At 52.4% G+C, this 19563-nt stretch overlaps 1 protein-coding gene across 8 annotated transcripts in view; it reads left to right on the top strand.

Moving 5' to 3' along the window:
* The first annotated feature begins 1079 nt into the window (after window positions 1-1079).
* PCNT (pericentrin) overlaps window positions 1080-19563 on the top strand; it is a 103768-nt gene continuing 85284 nt past the window's right edge. For all 8 annotated transcript variants that reach the window (XM_041734822.1, XM_041734820.1, XM_041734819.1 and 5 more), the window contains exons 1-3: window positions 1080-1289; window positions 3402-3608; window positions 18193-18327. In XM_041734822.1, coding sequence (XP_041590756.1) covers window positions 1233-1289; window positions 3402-3608; window positions 18193-18327 — 399 coding nt within the window. In that variant the 5' untranslated portion in view covers window positions 1080-1232. The remainder of the gene's footprint in view (window positions 1290-3401; window positions 3609-18192; window positions 18328-19563) is intronic.

Here is a 19563-nt window from a genome sequence, read left to right as displayed (position 1 = left end):
GGTCAAGGCGGGGAGACCAGTCCCTGGGGAGCCCCGGACAGATGCCGCGGCCTGGCCCGCCCCCCTAGGGTCCCCCCATACCCCCGACCCCGGGGTCAAGGCGGGGGGACCAGTCCCTGGGGAGCCCCGGACAGATGCCGCGGCCTGGCCCGCCCCCCTAGGGTCCCCCCATACCCCCGACCCCGGGGTCAAGGCGGGGGGACCAGTCCCTGGGGAGCCCCGGACAGATGCCGCGGCCTGGCCCGCCCCCCTAGGGTCCCCCCATACCCCCGACCCCGGGGTCAAGGCGGGGGGACCAGTCCCTGGGGAGCCCCGGACAGATGCCGCGGCCTGGCCCGCCCCCCTAGGGTCCCCCCATACCCCCGACCCCGGGGTCAAGGCGGGGGGACCAGTCCCTGGGGAGCCCCGGACAGATGCCGCGGCCTGGCCCGCCCCCCTAGGGTCCCCCCTCCTCACCGACCCCGGGGTCAAGGCGGGGGGACCAGTCCCTGGGGAGCCCCGGACAGACGCCGCGGCCTGGCCCGCCCCCCCCAGGGCCCCCCTCCCCCCCCGACCCCGGGGTCACGGCTGCGGGCCGGTGCCCACTCCGCCCGGAAGCGCGTCCCCAGGGAGGAGAGGCCCCGCCCCGCCCCCCCGCGCGGCCGCAGCGCGGTCCAGGGGTCACACCGGGGCGGCGCCCGGGGAACCGGAGCTCGGCTCCCGCCACCGCCCACCGAGGGGCCCTCCGCGCCGCCCGCGAGCCCCGGGCCTGGCTTCCTGGCGCCGACCAACAGCTCCGGGGAAACCCGACGGGGGACACGACCGCCCAAGGGCCCCGCAGCTCGCGCCGGGGAAGCCGCCCTCCGCGCCCGCGCCCGCGCCCGCAGCAGCGACGCCCTCTTCAAATCCGACCAATCACAGAGGGCTCCGAGGCCTCCGCGCCCCGCCATTGGCCCCGCTGGGAGGCGGGGCCTTCATCCCGCCAATGGGAGGCTAGCGGCCGGCAGGGGCGGAGTCCCGTGTGGGCCGCCCCGCCCCGACTGCGCGTGCGCAAGAGCAGGACCACGGCGCCCCTGATTGGCTGCGGGGCGGACGGCGCACGCAGGGGGCGGAGCCGAGCTCACGTCTGCGTGACAGTTGTCGCGGGGGGAGGGCGAGCCCGGACTAGGGGGAGGGAGTGTAAATAGAGCGGAGGGCGGCGGCGTGTGGACTCCGTGCCCTCTCGGGGGGCCCGCGGGAAACCCCGGAGGGAGATGGACGAAGATGAGCAAGAGCAGCGGCGCAGAAAGGTGGAGGCCGGGAGAGCGAAGGTAAACGGCGGCGCCTCCTCCTGCTCCTCCTCCCGCCGTCCCAGCGCGGGTTCCCAAGGGCAGGTCCCGGCGACGGCTGCTGTCCCCTGCGAGGAGCGATGCGGTGCGCCGGGGACCGCCGCCAAGGCCTTGCCCTTCCCGCCGACTCGGCTGGAAGCCGCCTCCTGACCGCCGCCATCTTGAATCCGCCGCCCTCTGCCCGGCCCCGCCCCCGTGGCGGCCGCAGCCAATCACCGGCTTGGGGACGTGCGTGGGGGGTGGGGCTCCCGCGCGTGGAGGCCGGGCGCGGGGCATGCCGGGATTCGCGGGGGTGCGTCTGCGCGGGGCGGGGAAACGCTAGGCGGGTGGGGCGTGGCCTGGGGCGTGGCCTCAGGAGCTGCCCCGCCCCCCGCCAGCGCCGCGGCCGCCTCCTACTGGACACTACCTGCAGATTTTTGCTGTTCCTGGAATTATGCAGCTTTTTTTTTTTTTAAACGTCAGGAAGTCTTGGAGTGTCGGTGCGGGGGCACCTGAAGTGTTGACATTGCACGGGGCCTGCCGCTTCCCCTTCTCTGGGGCCCAGGTGCGGGGGGGCCCTGCTGCAGCGGCCCCCCGGGCTGGCCTTCCTGGCGGGGCCCCACCCCTGACCGAGGCGCCTGTGGGTGCCCTGGGAGCTGCTGCAGGCGGCAGGTGGCAGGCCCTGCGGGGCAGGGCTGAGCGCGGGGTCGGTGTCACCTGTTGGGAGGTAGGGCCGCGTGAAGGTGCTGTGTCGGGGTTGGCAGTGGCCGGACCCTGGGGTTTGACACAGACCGGGTCACCGGAGATGCTCTGCAGGAGCATCCTTTGAAGGAGCCCATCGCAGCGGGCCGTGGCCTGGCAGCAGCGTCTTGTGGCGACAGGCAGGGGACAGGGTGGCCTTGTGCAGCTTTCGTGCGAAGAAGAGACCTGGACTGGGGTTCAAAGAGGGAGGCGGTGGCTGGCAGGTGCCCGGCACCGACAGGGGCCGGAGATGAAGAGGAGCTGGATTTGAATACTTGGCATGTGTTCCTCCTCCCCCTCCCCCCTCCCCACCCCCACCTGCGGTAAAGGTGCATGGAGGGGTGAGAGGAAGGGTCACCTTGTTGCAAGATGAAACCGGTCATCTCTTGTTGGGAGGCCCCAGGCCAGAGTCGGGCATGACCATGTGGGAGGGAACCCGGGCACGGGCTTGACGGGGAACGTGGGGCTGGCTTGGAAGGCGGGCTCTGTCCCGCAGACACGGATTTTCTCGCTGAAGTGGCCTTATGTGATTTTCCTGTCTGTGAAAGTGAGCACTTCTGTTACATTGCACAAGCGGTCCTTAGATGCATTTGCTTTTATGAGCACGGTCGTCATTTGAAGGAGCCGACGTCCCCTCGTGACCAGCTGATGTTCGATCTCCTATGTTTGAATAAGACCTTAGTGGGAGACGGTGTGTGGACAGAGTCCAAAACCCTGTCAGTTTGAGGCGCTGAACGGAGCTGGGTTGTGTCTTCTGATGGGTGACATTCTGTGGAGGTCCCTGGTGCATTGGTGAGCTGTGTCATGAAAAATAGAACATCTGATTCCATAAAGGAGGATCTTAGATTGACCTGGCTTAATTAATTTTTTGCTATTTCTGTACCTTGCCTCAGATTCTATGGCTAGGAAGTTTGGCTAGGCTATATATTTCCTCATTTGGGGGGAAATGGGGGCAAAAAGAGATTTAGTATTCACGTAGTTTTAAACCTTAGGCATGTCTTGATTAAGCTATCATTCTTTTAAACAGATGTATTCTTTTTAGTTGTATTTTTCTGAAAACTGCCAGGGGTTAGGAAAGCTATTTTGCCAGTTGGCCGTATTGCTTTCTCTCGTCCGTATGTAGGCATAATTAACAGTCCTCGTTATGGGACTTCAGAGAGAATTCTGAACTTAAATGCTAGCATCGCAGGTATTAATGAAGGCAGAGTTTGTAGGACAGGGATCTGTTGGTTGACGTGGGTCTGGCAAGGTTTGGCTGAGTACACTGAGCCAGCCCCAGAGCCTCATGTTCCCCACCAGCTCCTTGGCTTTGTGGTTCTGTTACTTTTTTCTTACTTATCTTTGCCTTTACTATTTCTCTACGTTTTTGCGCAGCTTGCTCACTTCCGACAGAGAAAAACAAAAGGTGACTGTGCGTATCCGAAGAAAAAGACGGCGAAGAGGAAGGGCCCGGCTGTCGATGCGCCTGTCCAGGAGGAGAGCCCGGTAGCCACCGAGGATGGTGGACCCCTGGGAAGAGGAGGGGATGTTTGCAGAGACACGCCGTGCAGCGACACCCCTGACGGAGCAGGAGCAGCACAGGTAGGTGTCCTCAGCGCTGTCCTTTAGCATTTTGCTTATCTTTTTTTTTTTTTAAAGATTTATTTTTATTTATTTATTTATGATAGAGAGAGAGGCAGAGACACAGGAGGAAGGAGAAGCAGGCTCCATGCCAGGAGCCTGACGTGGGACTCGATCCCGGGTCTCCAGGATTGTGCCCTGGGCCAAAGGCAGGCGTCAAACCGCTGAGCCACCCAGGGATCCCCAGCATTTTGCTTATCTTCTAGTTGTGACCTGTGTGACTTCGATCTGCTTTTGCCCATTAAAGGTGGGAAAAGAATTTGACTTTACAAAAAGGGAATATATTTTTGTGTTTTCACTCCGACTGATTTGATCTTCTATGATTTTGGGATTTTGATTGACTGAAGACAAGTGTCAGCGTAGGTTCTTGCTTGGAAATTTTATCAGTGTGGGTGTGGCTGTGCGTGTCAGCCCCTTTCACAGGCTTGTATTTGCACACTGAAGCCATAATATTCCTTCGCCTGCTTATCGTTCTTTGCTCTTTACCTTCTCTCTGAGTGGAATGAAGAGGGAATGAGTGCAGGTGTTGCACAAATGGTGTCTTGCTGGATGAGGCACCACCATCCTCTGCTTGAGGCCCCGTGAGCTGCAGGGGCAGGTGTGGCCGACTAGTGGATGTGGGTATTGAGGGCGCTGAGCCCGCTGGCCTCCTGATGGCCTAGAGTGGGATCTTGGGGCCTTGCTATGTACACGGAGCAGGAGCAGCTTTAGGTGTTGGCTAGAATGAGCTGGAATACGGGTGGCTGGAGGCAGAACTTGATGAAAAATCATCATGTATCTGTTCTGCTTGACTGGAGAAGTGGAATCATTGCCAGCAGTTAAATTTATGATACCTTACCACATCTGGATTTTTTACTTTTTTTTTGAAAATTTGGATGACTTAGCTGTTGTACTCCCTCAATTGGGGAGCATCTGGCCAGCCGATCCCATCTCACCCCTTCTCCCCCTGCAGGCCAGAGGGTCACCGTCATCCTCTGTGCTTGTCTTGGGGTAGAGCAGCAGTTCTCAGCAGCCGTCTCCGTCGCAGCTGTTCCAGTGAACGAAAGCTATGTTACTCTTCTCTGTATGTTTTCTCCTAGGCTCCTTTTTTTTTTTTTAAGATTTTATTTATTTATTCATGAGAGACACAGAGAGAGAGAGAGAGAGGCAGAGACACAGGCAGAGGGAGAAGCAGGCTCCATGCAGGGAGCCTGATGGAGGACTTGATCCCAGGACTCGGGGTCACGCCCCGGGCTGAAGGCAGATACTCAGCCACTGAGCCACCCAGGCGTCCCTCTCCTAGGCATCTTGAGGAGGAAGCCTCCTGATTTATGATTATTTATTTTATTTTTACTCTCAAGTCAGAGAAATCTTTTTATATTAAATTAAATCTTCTACATGTTTTAGTTTTTCACTTTGAAATAATGTCTGGCTTAACAAAAAATTTGCAAAAATTAGCACAGGGTTTGTAGATACCTTCCACTTAGGCTCTTGAAATATTACTATCTTGTGTTATCGGTATGGTATCATAATGTTTCATTTGACACTGAAACAATATCATGAGCTAATTGATGGAGCTTATTTAAATCTTCTCTACTGTCCCACTACTGCCCTTTTACCCGTCCAAGGTTCTGTGTTGTATTTCAGCGCCCTGCCACCTCAGTCTACTCCATTCTGGGTTAGTTTCTGAGTCTTGTTTTTTTTTTTTTTCTTTTAGTTTCTCAGTCTTAACTTTTCTTTTTAAGTTGGCCATCTTTGAAGAGGCCTTGCTGCTGGTATTTTTTTTCTTAAGATTTCATTTATTTTTGAGACAGAGAGCACAGGAAGGGGGCGGGGCAGAGGCAGAGGGAGAAGCAGACTCCTCACTGAGTGGGGAGCCCGAAGCAGGACCTGATCCCAGGACCCTGAGATCATGGCCTGAGCCAGAGGCAGATGCTCAACCATTGAGCCACTCAGGCATCTCTCTGTTGCATTTTAAGACTAAGAAAATAATCCTCCTTGGCTGGATGCTCTGCCCTCAGGGCCACTGAGGCTGCAGCCTCCCCACGTGGCCCTACATGGAGGCCCCACCCTGACCCCTGGGCAGACACTCTTGCTGAGCTTGAGGAAAGGACCCCATCTTCTGAAACAGGAGGAAACAGCCTGGCCTGCTGGGCGTGGCAGCCCCCGATGGCCTCTGGGCCCCATATCACTGTGAGGGTCATTCTTCCCTTTTGTGGAACGATAACATGTGGTCGTGTTTGTAGAATCCCAGAAGTCTGAAAGATCTTACTCCAGCCTGCCTGCCTGTTTCCTGTGATGCAGACTGGCAGTGTCTGCCGGTGTCAGCTCCACTTCACTTCCCTTTCTGGCCGTGGCTGGTGACTGGCTGACTCCCCGAGTGATCTCTGAGCCAGCAGTCGCGGCCACGCCCGTGGTTTCTCTGCAGAATGCACATGCTCCGTTTTTGCAGAGAATTCCAAATCTTCAAGTTCTGGGCCCTCTTTGCTAGCGGTTCTTCAGAGTTCCTCCCCTCCGTCTTACCCTGAGCTGGAAGGAGCAGCAGGCCACCCCTGCTCACTGAATATCCTGCGTCTTCGCTTGCAAGTTCTGCCTCCCACTGAGCACAGTGCAGCGAAGCTCTTGGCCACGTGCGTCCACCGGTCACCTTTGCTCCAGCCTCCCAACGGCACGTTTTCCAATCCTCTTGGAGGCCTCGCTGGAAGGGCCTGTGGCACCTGCATCTCTGCCAGCGGCCCCTGCCCATCACCCGGTTCCAGAGCTGCTTGCTCATGCGGAGGTGTCTCTGACAGCAGCACCCCCACCTGCTTCCCGGGTGCGTCTTGGTCAGCTTGGCCCTGTGATGAAATACTGCAGGCTGGAGGCTCACACAGCAGGCGCTTGTCCTCTCATGGTCCGGAGGCTGGACATTGAGATCAGGTGTGGGCAGGGCTGATTCTCCTGTGGACGCTGTTCTCCACGTGTCCCGACCTTCCTGTTACAGGGACACCAGGCCCCACCCTGTGAGTTCATTTAACCTTAATCCCCTCCTCAGAGGCTGGAATCTGGGGGACACCAGTCAGTCCGTAACGGGGGGAGGATGTGATAAATCTGAAGGTCATATTGAGAGAAAGGCTGTGGAAGGCTGATTGGCGCCGTGGCGAGTGGCGTGCTCGGACCTTCACGGGCTCAGAGTAGGAGAGAAATACTTGACCTTTGTCTTTTAAAGGACAGAACATGTTGCCTGAGGATCAGAGTCAGCTTGAAAGTCAGAGGCTCAGGCTAGAGAGTCCACACTGGAGGAGCATCCGAGCCAGGACGACGTCGTGGAGAGACGGGTCGGGGTGGAGGAGCTTCCGGCTCGCAGGGCTCTGTGCCCTGGCGTTCCCCGCCAGCAGGGTCACTGTTAGTTGGGGTCACTGTTAGTCGGCTAACGTCTTGCCTGTTTCAAGGGAAGTGTCACGTTTGACGTAAAGTTCTAAGGCGGGGCGTTTGCTCCTACCTCGTGGATTTGTCGTTTTCAGGTGCTGAGCTGGTGCCTTCCCCGCCCCGGCTGGGGAGTGAGTGATCTTCCCGCCTGGGTGAGGGCGGTGTCTGCGGGGTGGGCGGTCGGGAGAGCCTCACGCTGCCCGGGGCGGGTCGTGGTGCCCGGGGCGTCCTGGCGTGAGCGAGACCGCTGGGAGGGGCCCTCCGCCCGCGGACCTCTGCTTGTGCTTCAGTCCATTTGTAGTGGAGACGCTGAGTGCTGCGACCCAGTTTTCCATACATAGGGCAGCTCCGTTCGTCTGCGTTATCTCAGCTGGTTGAGGGGCTTGGGGGAGCAACGGTGCGGGAGGGGGTGTGCGAGGGATCTGCTGTCCTGCAATGACCACGGCAAAGCATTTTGTTTTTTTATTTATAACTTATTATAAGTACTACTTCCCTACTTCAAGCCGTGATTTGCACCCAGAAGCTGATGAAATGTGTGGGCTTCTCTAGAAAGATGTGCGTGCTCATTCAGGCAAAATCTTGCTTACGGGGGTGTCTGGGAGGCTCAGTCGGTTCAGAGTCTGACTCTTGACCTCAGCTTGGGTCTGGATTTTAGGGTTGTGAGTTCAAGGTCTGTGTTGGGCTCCACACACAGTGGAACGCACTTAAATTTTTTCTTTTTCTTTATTATTATTATTTTTTTGCATCCCACATGTGTTGTCTGTGAACGTGTTGATCTTTCCTCTGCCGGTGGTCCTGCCCAGCTGACTGTCGGCTGCAGAGCTCCTCTGCAGTCTGGTGGCTACGGATGAGGGAGAGAGAACCTTCTCTGTGTCTGCTGGCTCTTCACGTGGTGGGCAGTGGTCAGGCTGCCATCAAAAGCTGTTTTATCATAGAGTTGTTACTTTAACGAGCTGATGGTAATCATAAGCCAAAAATGTAAAATCACCATGTGTTATTCCTTTTTTTAAAAAATATTTTTATTTATTTATTTACGAGAAACAGAGAGACAGAGAGGCAGAGACACAGGCAGAGAGAGAAGCAGGCTGCATGCAGGGAGCCTGATGTGGGACTTGATCCCAGGACCCCAGGATCACGCCCTGGGCTGAAGGCAGATGCTCAACCGCTGGGCCACTGGGGCTGTCCATCATGTGTTATTCCTACTGGGTTCTCAGAGACGTCTGTTCTAAGGTTTCCAAAGGCTGGAGTTCCACACACAGCAGTGAATTCCTGTGATCTCTACATCCCTCCCCCTTTCCTTCATGATGTGGTTGTCAGGACAATTTGCTGTTTATCCCAGAGAATTGACCGCAGTTTGGATTTTGTTGTTTGCATCCCCGTGGGTTGTTGGGAAGCTTCCTCTGACACCCTGGCCCTCTGCTATAGTTTCTGTAAACTGCCACTTCCGTCTAGAGTAGAGGCTTGGTCAGATTATGGTGGTGGTTTTTTCAGAATTAATTAATTTCCCCTTCAGAATTTTATTTACATTCAAGTTAACGTACCGTGTACTGTTATTCTCAGGGGTAGAGGTCGGTGATTCATCCACCGTGTACAGCGCCCAGTGCGCGTCCCATCGTGTGCCTGCTTCATGCCCGTGCCCCAGTGACCCTGTCCCCCGCCCCCCATCCTTCCAGCAGCCCTGTTTGTTCCCTGCGGTTGAGAGTTGTGGTGGTGGTTTCAGCGGTAGCCGGCGTGTAATTGTGCACTGTGTCGGAAGGCACGCGGGGCCTGTGGTCTCTGGTGCTGCTTGGCGTCGCGGCTTGAGGCCCAGTCTGTGCACTTGTCCACCCGAGAGGTCCTCCTGAGCTCCCGTGGCCGGTGTGGGTTCTTGCCCAGAACTGTCATTTCCCAGGACCACAAGATAATCACGTCTCAGGTCTGCCATTCCTTCCTTATGGATTGTGACGTTCTGTGGGGAGAGCCTCCCCTCATCGGTGATTGGTGACCCCGAGGTCCAGTTTGTATTGGGAATCAGGGAAAAAGCCTCATTCTTTCCCGTTAGTCACTGGTTTAAAAAGGTTATGCGTTTCCCTGGGCTACACTTGTCCAACTGTGATCAATGAAGTGGCTTTCTTGAGCATCACTGTAAATTGGCCTGGTTTTAATGATTTGTCGTGAGCAACTCTGTGTCTGTTACTGTGCTGCTCAGATGTTCCCAGCTTTGACCAGGGAGAGAATCTTTAGTTTGACGCTCCACGGTCATGACGATGGCTTGTTTCCTTGCTTTTGGGAAAAAAATGTCGGTCAGCTTGTGTATTTCCTGCCCCAGGCCTGTAGCCGCTCATTTCTCTGACTCCTGGTTCCTCTTAGTGGGAAAGAGTTTTCAGAAACATGATCTGGACGTTAGGGGTTTCATTGCTTTTAGGTCATGTCAGTGCATAGTTAGGGTTTTGTTCTACAGGTTGAGTTAATACTGACATTTTCAGATCAACAGGTTGCAATTTACTCAAGTTTGAAATTTCTTTCTTTCTTTTTTTTTTTTTAAAGAATGTTTTTTTTTTTTTTATTTTTTTTAATTTATTTATGATAGTCACAGAGAGAGAGAGAGAGGCAGAGACACAGGCGGAGGGAGAAGCAGGCTCCATGCACCGGGAGCCTGATGTGGGATTCGATCCCGGGTCTCCAGGATCGCGCCCTGGGCCAAAGGCAGGCGCCAAACCACTGCGCCACCCAGGGATCCCAAGTTTGAAATTTCTAACATTAAAAATGTATGTTCCTAACATGAACATAATTACCCGGTAATCTTTATATATAGTTGTACAATACCAATATATTTTTTAAAGATTTTATTTGTTTATTCATGAGAGACCCAGAGAGAGAGAGGCAGAGACACAGGCAGAGGGAGAAGCAGGCTCCATGCAGGGACTCGATCCCGGGTCTCCAGGATCACACCCTGGACCGAAGGCGGCGCTAAACCGCTGGGCCACCCGGGCTGCCCCAACACCAACATTTCTTTGTACTTATTTTTGTCCTTTAGATATTTTCCACAGTCATATTAAAGTCACTTGAGATAGTTCTGCTTTGTATGATTAAGCTGGTAACTTAATATATTTATATTTATTTGTTTTATTATCTCTTCATGTTTTAGGGATTTTCATTTGTTTTGATTTTGTTTTACAATTATGTAAAACGTCAACATGGTTCTAAAATTAAATCTGTAAAGTCAAAGCATATTCAGATAATTTGACTATGCCTTTCCCTTATGTACTATTTCTTGCTTTCTAGTTAACTATTTAGTTTTTGCGTATTGTTACATTTCTTTCTTTCTCTGTGTTTTAAAAAATATTCGAGAGTGAGCCTGAGTGTGTTAAGTGTGAGCTGGGGGGAGAGGGAGAAGGAGAAGCAGGCTCCCCATTGAGCAGGGAGCCAGATGCTGGCTTCATCCCAGGATCCTGGGACCATGACCTGAGCCAAAGGGAGACCCATAACTGATCCACCCAGGGGCCCCTATTGTTACGATTATAAAAATGAAAGTAAATATGTGCATATATTCTTTAGCATTTATTTGCTTTTAGTAGCAGGATATATTACATACTTTTCTGTATCCTGCTTTTTTCCACGTATGGTATCATGGAAATCACAGCAGTTTAAGCATCGGACTCTTGATCTCAGCCCAGGTCTTGATCTCAGGATCCTGGGTTCAAGCCCCATGTTGGTCTCCATGCTGGTTGTGGAATGAACGAGTGAATGAACAAATATCTTAAAAAAATGAAAGTGATCTTTTATGTTTACCAATTTATCTGCCAATTCCAGGGCTTTTGTGTGTTGGTATAGACCCTATTTTTCATCGTGTATCATTTTTCCTGAAGAACTTCCTTTCAGCAGTTTTTTGGGTAGTGCAGGTCTGCTGATGAATTTTCTAGGCTTTTCTTTTTTTGTCTGAAAATGACTTTGTTGTGGGACGCCTGTGGGGGCTCAGTGGTTGAGCGTCTGCCTTCTGCTCAGGGCGTGATCCCGGGGTCCCGGGATTGAGTCCCACATGGGGCTCCACACAGGGAGCCTGTTTCTCCCTCTGCCTGTGTCTCTGCCTCTCTCTGTCTCATGAATAAATAAGACAAATCATAGATTTGTCTCAAGTTACTTTTTGTGTATTGAGTACCTTAACTTTTAGAACTACAGTCTTGTTGATTTTTGAATTTTTTAAAGTTTTTTTTATTTAAGTAATCTCTATACCCAATGTGGTGTTTGAACTCCTGACTCTGAGATGAAGAGTCTTTTTTTTTTTTTTTTAATATTTTATTTATTTATTCATAGAGACACACACAGAGAGAGGCAGAGACACAGGCAGAGGGAGAAGCAAGCCCCATGCAGGAAGCCCGATGTGGGACTCGATCCTGGGTCTCCAGGATCACGCCCTGGGCTGCAGGCGGCGCTAAACCGCTGAGCCACTGGGGCTGCCCTGAGATGAAGAGTCTTATGCCTTACCAACTGACCTAGCCAGATACCCCTGATATTTTGACTTTAATAAATGGAATAATCTCAAGTATGCCTGTCTTGAGTTTGTATCTTTATATCAAGTGTCTTATTTATGAGGTTCGTCCATGTTAAGAGCTATAGTTTATTCATCTTCGTTGGTGTGTAGTAGTTTGTTGTATGAATGTACCTCCATCTGTTTGCTCCACTGTTATTTGGCATTTGCTCTGTACATTCTTACATAGGTCTCTTGGTGTACCTGTGCACATGTTTTTATTGAGGCTGTAATTATTTAATTATTGGATCAGTGTACACATATGTTTTCAAAATGCACATGTTGAATCGTGTAAAACAGTTGTTTCTATTTTTAGTAGTGACATGTAAGGATCACTTGTCCCATAACCTCTGTGATTGATATTGACAGCCTTTTTTTTTTTTTTTTTTTCCTTCTGTATTAGCAGTTTGGGTGGATGTAGAGTGGAGTGGTTTTCTTTTTTTAAGATTTTATTTATTTGAGAGAGAGAGAGAGAGCGCGCAAGGTGGGGGCAAAGCATAGGGAGAGGGACAAGCAGACTCCGTGCAGAGCGTGGAGCCTGATGTGGAGCTCAGTCTTACAACCTTGAGATAATGACCAGAGCTGAAATGAAGAGTTGGAGGCTTAACCAACTGAGCCACCCAGGCACCCCAAGTGGAGTGTATTTTAGTGTTGCGCAAGATTAGTCAAAGAAATTAGTGCTATTAACAGACTCAAAGAGAAAAGTTATATGATCATCCCAGTTGCTACAGAGAAAGCATGTATTTTTGTGAGAAGGTCACCTGTACTTTAACCTCCTTGTCAGGATGGCCTTACCTGATGAGCTGAGGTCTCCTCTGCTCTGGAGGAGCCTGTGTAGGATGGTGAACTGAGGTTTTGTTTGTGGGAAAGCCTTTAATTACAGACTCCACTTATTTAAGAATTATCAGACTATTCACTAAGGCTTTTTCTCAGAATTCACTTTTTTATCTGATCTTCTAGTTGGCATTTTTTCATAGGAATGTTCTCTTCTTAGTGGTTGTGGCACCAGTATTGATGACCCTCTTCATTTTTTTTTAAAGATTTTATTTTTTCATTCATGAGAGACACATACAGAGAGAAGCAGAGACATAGGCAGAGGGACCGGATCCTGGATCCTGGGATCACGACCTGAGCTGAAGGCAGACGTTCAACTGCCGAGCCACCCAGGCATCTCTCTTTTTTTTTTTTCCTAACATTTTAATGTATTTGTTCATGAGAGACAGAGAGAGAGAGAGAGAGAGAGAGAGAGGGGCAGAGACACAGGCAGAGGGAGAAGCAGGCTCCATGCAGGGAGCCCGATGTGGGACTCGATCCCGGGACCCTGGGGTCATGCCCTGAGCCAAAGGCAGACACTCAACCGCTGAGCCGCCCAGACATCCCGACCTTCTTCATTTTTTAAAGGTAATTGTGCCTTTATTAGTCTCACCACAAATTAATATTTATTATTCTTATAAAAAAATGAACTCCAGGGGTACCTGGGTGGCTCAGTCGGTTTTGGCTCAGGTCATCATCTCATGGATTGTGGGATCAAGCCCTGTGGGTGTGCACTTGGTGTCTTTCAAATAAATGCATCTTTATTTCTTTTTATTTTTGTTTTTTTTTTAAATAAATACATCCTTAAATTAGTGTTTATTCTTTTATGTATACATTTATGTTTAACTTATGCTCTTACTATATATAGTTTCTTATTTTAAATTATGTTGGGTTTTAATTTTGTTGTTTTTCTAACTTCTTGAGATAGGTACACAGATCAATTTCCAGCCTTTAAAATATACATACAGTTAAGCTTATTGGTTTTTCTCTGTGTGTGACTTTACCTTCATTCACAATTTTTCAAATTTTTATTATTTTTCAATGAGTTATTTTTAATTACAGACTTTTAAAATTTTTTATGTGTATAGGTAAAGTACCATGTTAGGAGCGCCTGGCTGGCTCAGTCGGTAGGGCATGCGACTCTTGATCTTGGGGTTGTAAGTTTGAGCCCCACATTGGGTGTAGAAATGACTTGAAAATCAATCGTGGGTGCCTGAGTGGCTCGGTTGGTTGTGTGTGACTTTGGCTCAGGTTGTGATCTTGGGGCCTGGAGTAATGATCTTCTGAAAAGTAAACTTCCAGGAAAGCGTTCACTGTTCCAAGTCCAGCGCAGATCGCTTTGTGGCAGGATAGTCATGGGCACATAGGCTTCCCTGCGCTGCAGCCGCGTCTGTGTCAGCAGAGGATGGGCCCTTGTAGGGGCAGGACTAAAGGTGTCTTTGCTTTACTCTGCCCATGGGGAGCTTTTTAGAAGTTTCGCTTTTATTTTTTTAAAGGATTTTATTATTTATTCATGAGAGACACAGAGAGAGGCAGAGACATAGGCAGAGGGAGAGGCAGGCTCCTCACAGGGAGCCTGAGGCCGGACTGGATCCCGGATCCCAGGATTGCGACCTGAGCCGGAGGCAGACACTAAACTGCTGAGCCACCCGGGCGTCCCAAATAAACCATGTAAGCTTTGTAAGCAGCTTTAGATTTGAGTTTCTTTAGGAGGTTATAAGCAGAGATAGAGTTGCAGAAGGACTTCATGGTAAATGTTCAGGATCTAGCCACCTTCCCGCACAATTTAAGTGGAGGATCTGAAAAGGCATTTTCCTTCCGTTCCTTCCTGGCAGTTAACTGAGAAATGGCAGAAAGCAGTATTTGACCTTCCAGTTATGTGTCAGGAACAAAGGAAGTACGGGTCATCATCTTGTAAAAGAACCATCCAGACCTTGCTCGGAGGTCAAGAATTTCAGAGGAAAATCACCTTCACAGAGACTTGTATTGAAGGGTTAAAACATAGGGCTGTAGGAGGTTTAGGGAGTATGGTTCCAGAACCCTTCCGACTCCGATTCGTGTGGACTACCGCTGTTTATCATCTGGGTCCCTGGATGCTTCTACTTTCTGTTTAAGTTATTTCACAAGTAATTTGCAGGAGTAAGAATTAAACAATAAAGGGGCTCCTGGGTGGCTCAGTTGGTTAGGCCTCTGCCTTCAGCTCAGGTCATGATCCCGGGGTCCTGGGATCGAGTCCCACCTCGGGCTCCCTGCTCGGCAAGGAGTCTGCTTCTCCCTCTGCCCCTCCCCCTGCTTGTGCTCTCTCCTGCTCTCTTTCTCAAATAAACCTTAAAAAAAAACTTTGTGTAAATGGATCAGACACGATACTGGTGTTTTTTATTCTTTCTCTTCCAACATCTTGCATCCTTGTGTTTTAGATGTATGCCCTGCTACACAGCATGGGGTTGATTCTTTAGAGTTACCTGACAGTCTTTGTCTTTTTAGTGGGTAATGTCATCTCTGATGTGTTTGAGTTTACATTTTATTTAATTTAGGCTTTCTATGTGTTTTGTTTGCTTTTTTCTCTTTTTACAGTGGGGATGGGGCTTTGGATTATTTTTTATCGGGGCATTTCTTGTTTTTAATTCTCTTTTTATCCATTTTGAAGTAATAATATACTTCGTTTCTATACCTTTATTTATTTATTTTAAAGATTTTATTTATTCATGAGAGACATAGAGACAGAGACAGGCAGAGGGAGAAGCAGGCTCCCTGTGGGGAGCCCGACACGGGACTCGATCCCGGGACCCTGGGTCACGTCCTGGGCCGAGGCAGATGCTCCACCGCCGAACCCTCCGGGCGCCCCCCGTTTGGATTTTTTAAAGACGCTGACACCAGTTTGAACAACGAGAGGTTTCCCAGGCAGGACTCGAAGCTGCTTCTACTTTAAGTGTGACGGTACCTTTACGTGAGCACACAGCTTTGAGCCCTGCTGGGTGTCGGGAGGCGCAGGCAGTTCTGTGGTGTGACCCCCGTGCAGCCCGGGCCCCTGTGGGCGCTGCCGAAGGTCGCGCTCCCCGCTCACCTGTTCCCCTCCTGGGGCGGCCTGCGGCAGGCCTCACGCAGGTGCTGCGGTGGCTCCGTGAGTGCGTGCGCCGCGGCCCGCGGGGCCCTTCCCGACGGTGCCAGCCTCGCGTCCGCTCGCTGTCCCGGCCGACGCCTTCGCTAGGACTTCTTTTAGGTCCGTTCCTCTGCTCGGGGGTTTCTGCGCCCCGGGGCAGCTGTACATTAGTAAACACGTGGCCGTGGCGAGGAGCCTGGGTCCTACCGTCTCGGGAGCGACGCCCCACGTCGCCTCTGCCGTGCCGTGGAGGCGGGTCGGCTCCCTGCCCTCCCCACACCCGGTGGCCTCGCTCTGGGCGGTGCGGCCGTGTCCTGTCCTGCCCACGGGCCTCCGGGACGCTGCCGTGTCGGACGTCGCGACTGGCCACCCTCCAGGCCGCGCTGTGGGTTCTGGAGCGTGCACTGCTCGCACGTCCCGGTCGCCCCAGATGGCGTTCCAGTCCCCGGCCCTCCTGTCTGGCCCAGGCCGTGTCCCTCTCCCAAGAGCACGTGGAGTCATGTTTGTCACATTCTATCCAGCGATTCTGATGTTTGTAGCAAAGATGTCTTAAGATCGTGCCTTTTATGTTTAAAACTGGACATTCCTGTGTTGCCTTTTTCCGTGGGGGAAAAGCCCCTTCATTTGAAGAAAGGTCCATGACGCTATTCAGTTGGCTCTAACGCTCTTCTTTGAACCATCTGATTCCACAGTGGCCCTCAGAGGCGGGGGCACTTGCACGGACGTCCCCGCGGGCAGTGCCGAGTGCTTGCTGTGCAGGGAGCCGCGGGAGCCTCTGCAGCCTCTGGGTGGCGACCCAGGCTTGGCATGGTCACGGAGGCTGGCAGGTCCCAGACGAGCTAGGGGAGGGGGGCATAGCCGTTCCAAGGGTGCAGGGCCCCCTGGTGCACGAGGCGGGTGCCAAGTCAGCAGGAGGGCCTGCCCCCTGCAGGGATTTTCCCAAGGGCAGCAGATGCACTGAGTTTTTCAAGGGAGTGTGACAGGGTAGGATTTGTTTTCTGAATGCGTCATCTGGCCTCCAAGCAGTGACCTCACGTGAGGTTGAGTGACCATGGGGGCCAGTCAGCTGTGCTCATGGGAATGGAGGGATGTCAGGACTGGCCTTGGGCTATTGTGGGGTCACTGTGAGCAGGCCAAGGAGGACTGTGAGGGCTTGGGGGTGCTGTTAACGAGGTACGTAGCATTAGAGGAGTCCTGGTTTGGGCAGGAAAATTCAGTTTGGTTGGAGTCCAAGGTGCTTTGTCGACAAGCCCCAGAGAAAGGTCTGGGCTGTCATGTGGGGGAAGCTGGGAGGCCTCTGGCTGTCATAGCCTACTCTGGGGGGGAGGGGGGCAGGGAGCATGCTGGGGTGGGGGCAGGTGTGCTCCGAGCCGGGGGGGGGGAGCTGGTTGGGGATGCATAGGGGAGACTGGGATGCTCATAGAGCACCTGTAGCTTTTCTTTTCCCTTTAGATTGTTGATGCTAAAAATGTTCCCAGAGTTGGGATTTTTTTTGTTTTTAAAGTAAGCTTCGTGCCCAGTGCAGAGCCCAGTGCAGAGCATGAACACATGACACTGAGATCAAGAGGACACTCAACCAGTTGAGCCACTCAGGCGCCCCCAGAGTTGGGAATATATATATATATATTTTTTTTTTATTACAGATTTTTATTTATTTGTTCATGAGAGACACACACAGAGAGACAGACAAACAGACACAGGCAGAGGGAGAAGCAGGCTCCACGCAGGGAGCCCGACGCGGGACTCGATCCTGGGTCTCCAGGATCAGGCCCTGGGCTGAAGGTGGCGCTAAACCGCTGAGCCACCTGGGCTGCCCCAGAGGTGGGAATATTTAGACAGAAATGTTTTCTACGCCTCTTGATGTGTGTCGTCAAAAAGTTCATAAAAAGATATACCAACTTATTCTGTCCTTAACAGCATTTGCTTGTTTCCCCATGACCTTGGTGACCTTGAGGATCCACATGATCACCAACTTTTGCTGATTGACTAGGTATAAAGTGATGTTTCAGATTTACATCTTCAGGTTCATTCAGCTTTTATTGGAACCCACCACTTCCAGGCATTTTGTGTGCATTTCCCTCCTGTGGGTGTCCCTGTCCTCCTTCGACTGAGGGTCAGGCAGCCTGGGGACCTCCCCCTCCTGTCCAGCACCCACACCGCTGCCACTCTTTCTGGGGTTTTCCACTTTCCTCTAAGCCATTTAAACAGGCTGAATGTTTTTCGTAGGTATTTTGAGGTATAATTTACGTATGTAAAATTTACCATCTTAGAGTATACGGATATCAAGGGCTCTTAGTATGGCCACTTTGTCGTGCAACCCTCGCAACTGTCTAGGCCCAGAACATCTTCACTGCCCGAGAAGGAACCCCGTGCCCATTAGCCGTCCTTCCCCACACCCTCTCCTTCCAGCCCCTGGTGCCCCGGCCAGTGTTCTCTCCCTGTGGGCCTGCCTGTTCTGGACATTTACTAGTCCTAGAACCACACAGTCTGTGCCTGGCTGCTTTCACTGAGCTTCACGTATTGAGGTTATTGCTGTCGTCCCGTGTGTCAGTTTGTCATTCCTTTTTACGGCTCAGTGATACCCCTTGGATGGCTTGGCCACATTTTGTTTATGTATTCCCCTGTCTGCGAACACTTGGGTTGCTTCACCTTCTGGCAGCTGGGAGTCCTGCTGTGAGCACTGCTGGGCTCAGGTCTGTCCCAAGTGTCCTGACTGTCCCTTCCTTTTCTTTCTCCAGGACCGTGAACAAGACTGTAAGCTAGAGATTGCGCAGCCAATGGGAAGACAGGAGGATGAGGCCAGTGCACAGCAGCAGGTGCCCGTGGAGCTTCGGCAGCCGGCGGGGATGCAGCAGGTGCAGCTGCAGACCCAGGTGACAGGGGCACTCAGGGGCGTGGCCGATCCCTATAATTGCACTGGTGGGTTTGGGGACCTGGCAGGGTTGTAGGTAGGACACAGTGGATGGATGTGCTGCAAACTTTGCTGTATGGGGGCCTTTGAAAGGGCAGGGGGAGGGATGTGCGAGGACACCTGGGGCAGTGAGTCTGGCCAGGTGCCACTCAGCACAGCCAGCATTCCTTTGTCTGCTGCCGTTGCACTCGTTAACCACAGGCAGTGCCGTGTCCCCGAGCGGCCTCGACCAAGAGAAGCTGTGAGCGAGGCTGTGAGGCGCACCCGTTCCCCTGGTGGCTGCCACCTGCGGGAGCAGAGGGTGCTCTGGACATGCTCTTGTGGTGGGAGGGCTGCTGTGTGCCCTGCCCCTCCCTGTGGCCTCCCTGTCCTCAGTGGTCCCTGCTGGCCTCTTTGGAGACACGTGTCCTATTCCCGTGTTTTTTGCTTACTGCTCTCCTTTATTCATTTTATTTTTACGCTTTTTTGGGTGTCCCTTAAGTGCTAAGTTCCAGGCATGTTTTTCTGTTGTTTTGTTTGGGAATAAGGTATGCTTCCTGGAACCCAGGCCTTCCTCCACTTTCCCCCAAGTCAGGGGAGGGAGAAACAGATGCCCCGTGTCTTAGCTAGACACAGAAATGTCTCCCCTGTGCCCACTGTCCAGAGCAGCGAAGCACCGTGCTCACTCTGCCTCTGGTCTGGAGCACAGGGTTCCTGATGGTGTCACTAGCTCAGCCACTGCTGGGCTCCGTTTGGCCTTAGGGTTTACCCTTGTGGGCAGTGACTGTCTAGAGCCACCTCTTGTTCGTATTCTGATCGTCATCCCGTGTTTCTTTTCTTTTTTTTTTTTTAAGATTTTATTTATTTATTCACGAGACAGAGACAGAGCGAGGTGAAGACACAGGCAGAGGGAAAGGCAGGCTCCATGCAGGGAGCCTGACATGGGACTTGATCCTGGGTCTCCAGGGTCACGCCCTGAGCTGAAGGCGGTGCTAAACCACTGAGCCACCCAGGGATCCCCTCGTCCCGTGTTTCTGATGGGGATCTTGCAACATCGGGAATGGCTGCTCACCTGTCTCCAGCCAGGATGCTCCTGTGGGCTGGGGTCTGCCTGGAGGGAGTTTGGGGGCCATCCTGCACAGCCACTGGCTTTGTGTGGCCCGTGTCCTCAAGGAGGAGCCTGTGGCCCCTGCCGTCTGCAGAGCCGTGGTTTAGATGG

Source organism: Vulpes lagopus, chromosome 20 (genome assembly GCF_018345385.1).
Source record: "Vulpes lagopus strain Blue_001 chromosome 20, ASM1834538v1, whole genome shotgun sequence".
NCBI lineage: Eukaryota > Metazoa > Chordata > Mammalia > Carnivora > Canidae > Vulpes > Vulpes lagopus.
Note: the sequence above shows the minus strand (reverse complement) of the source record. Positions and strands in the feature narration are given on the sequence as shown.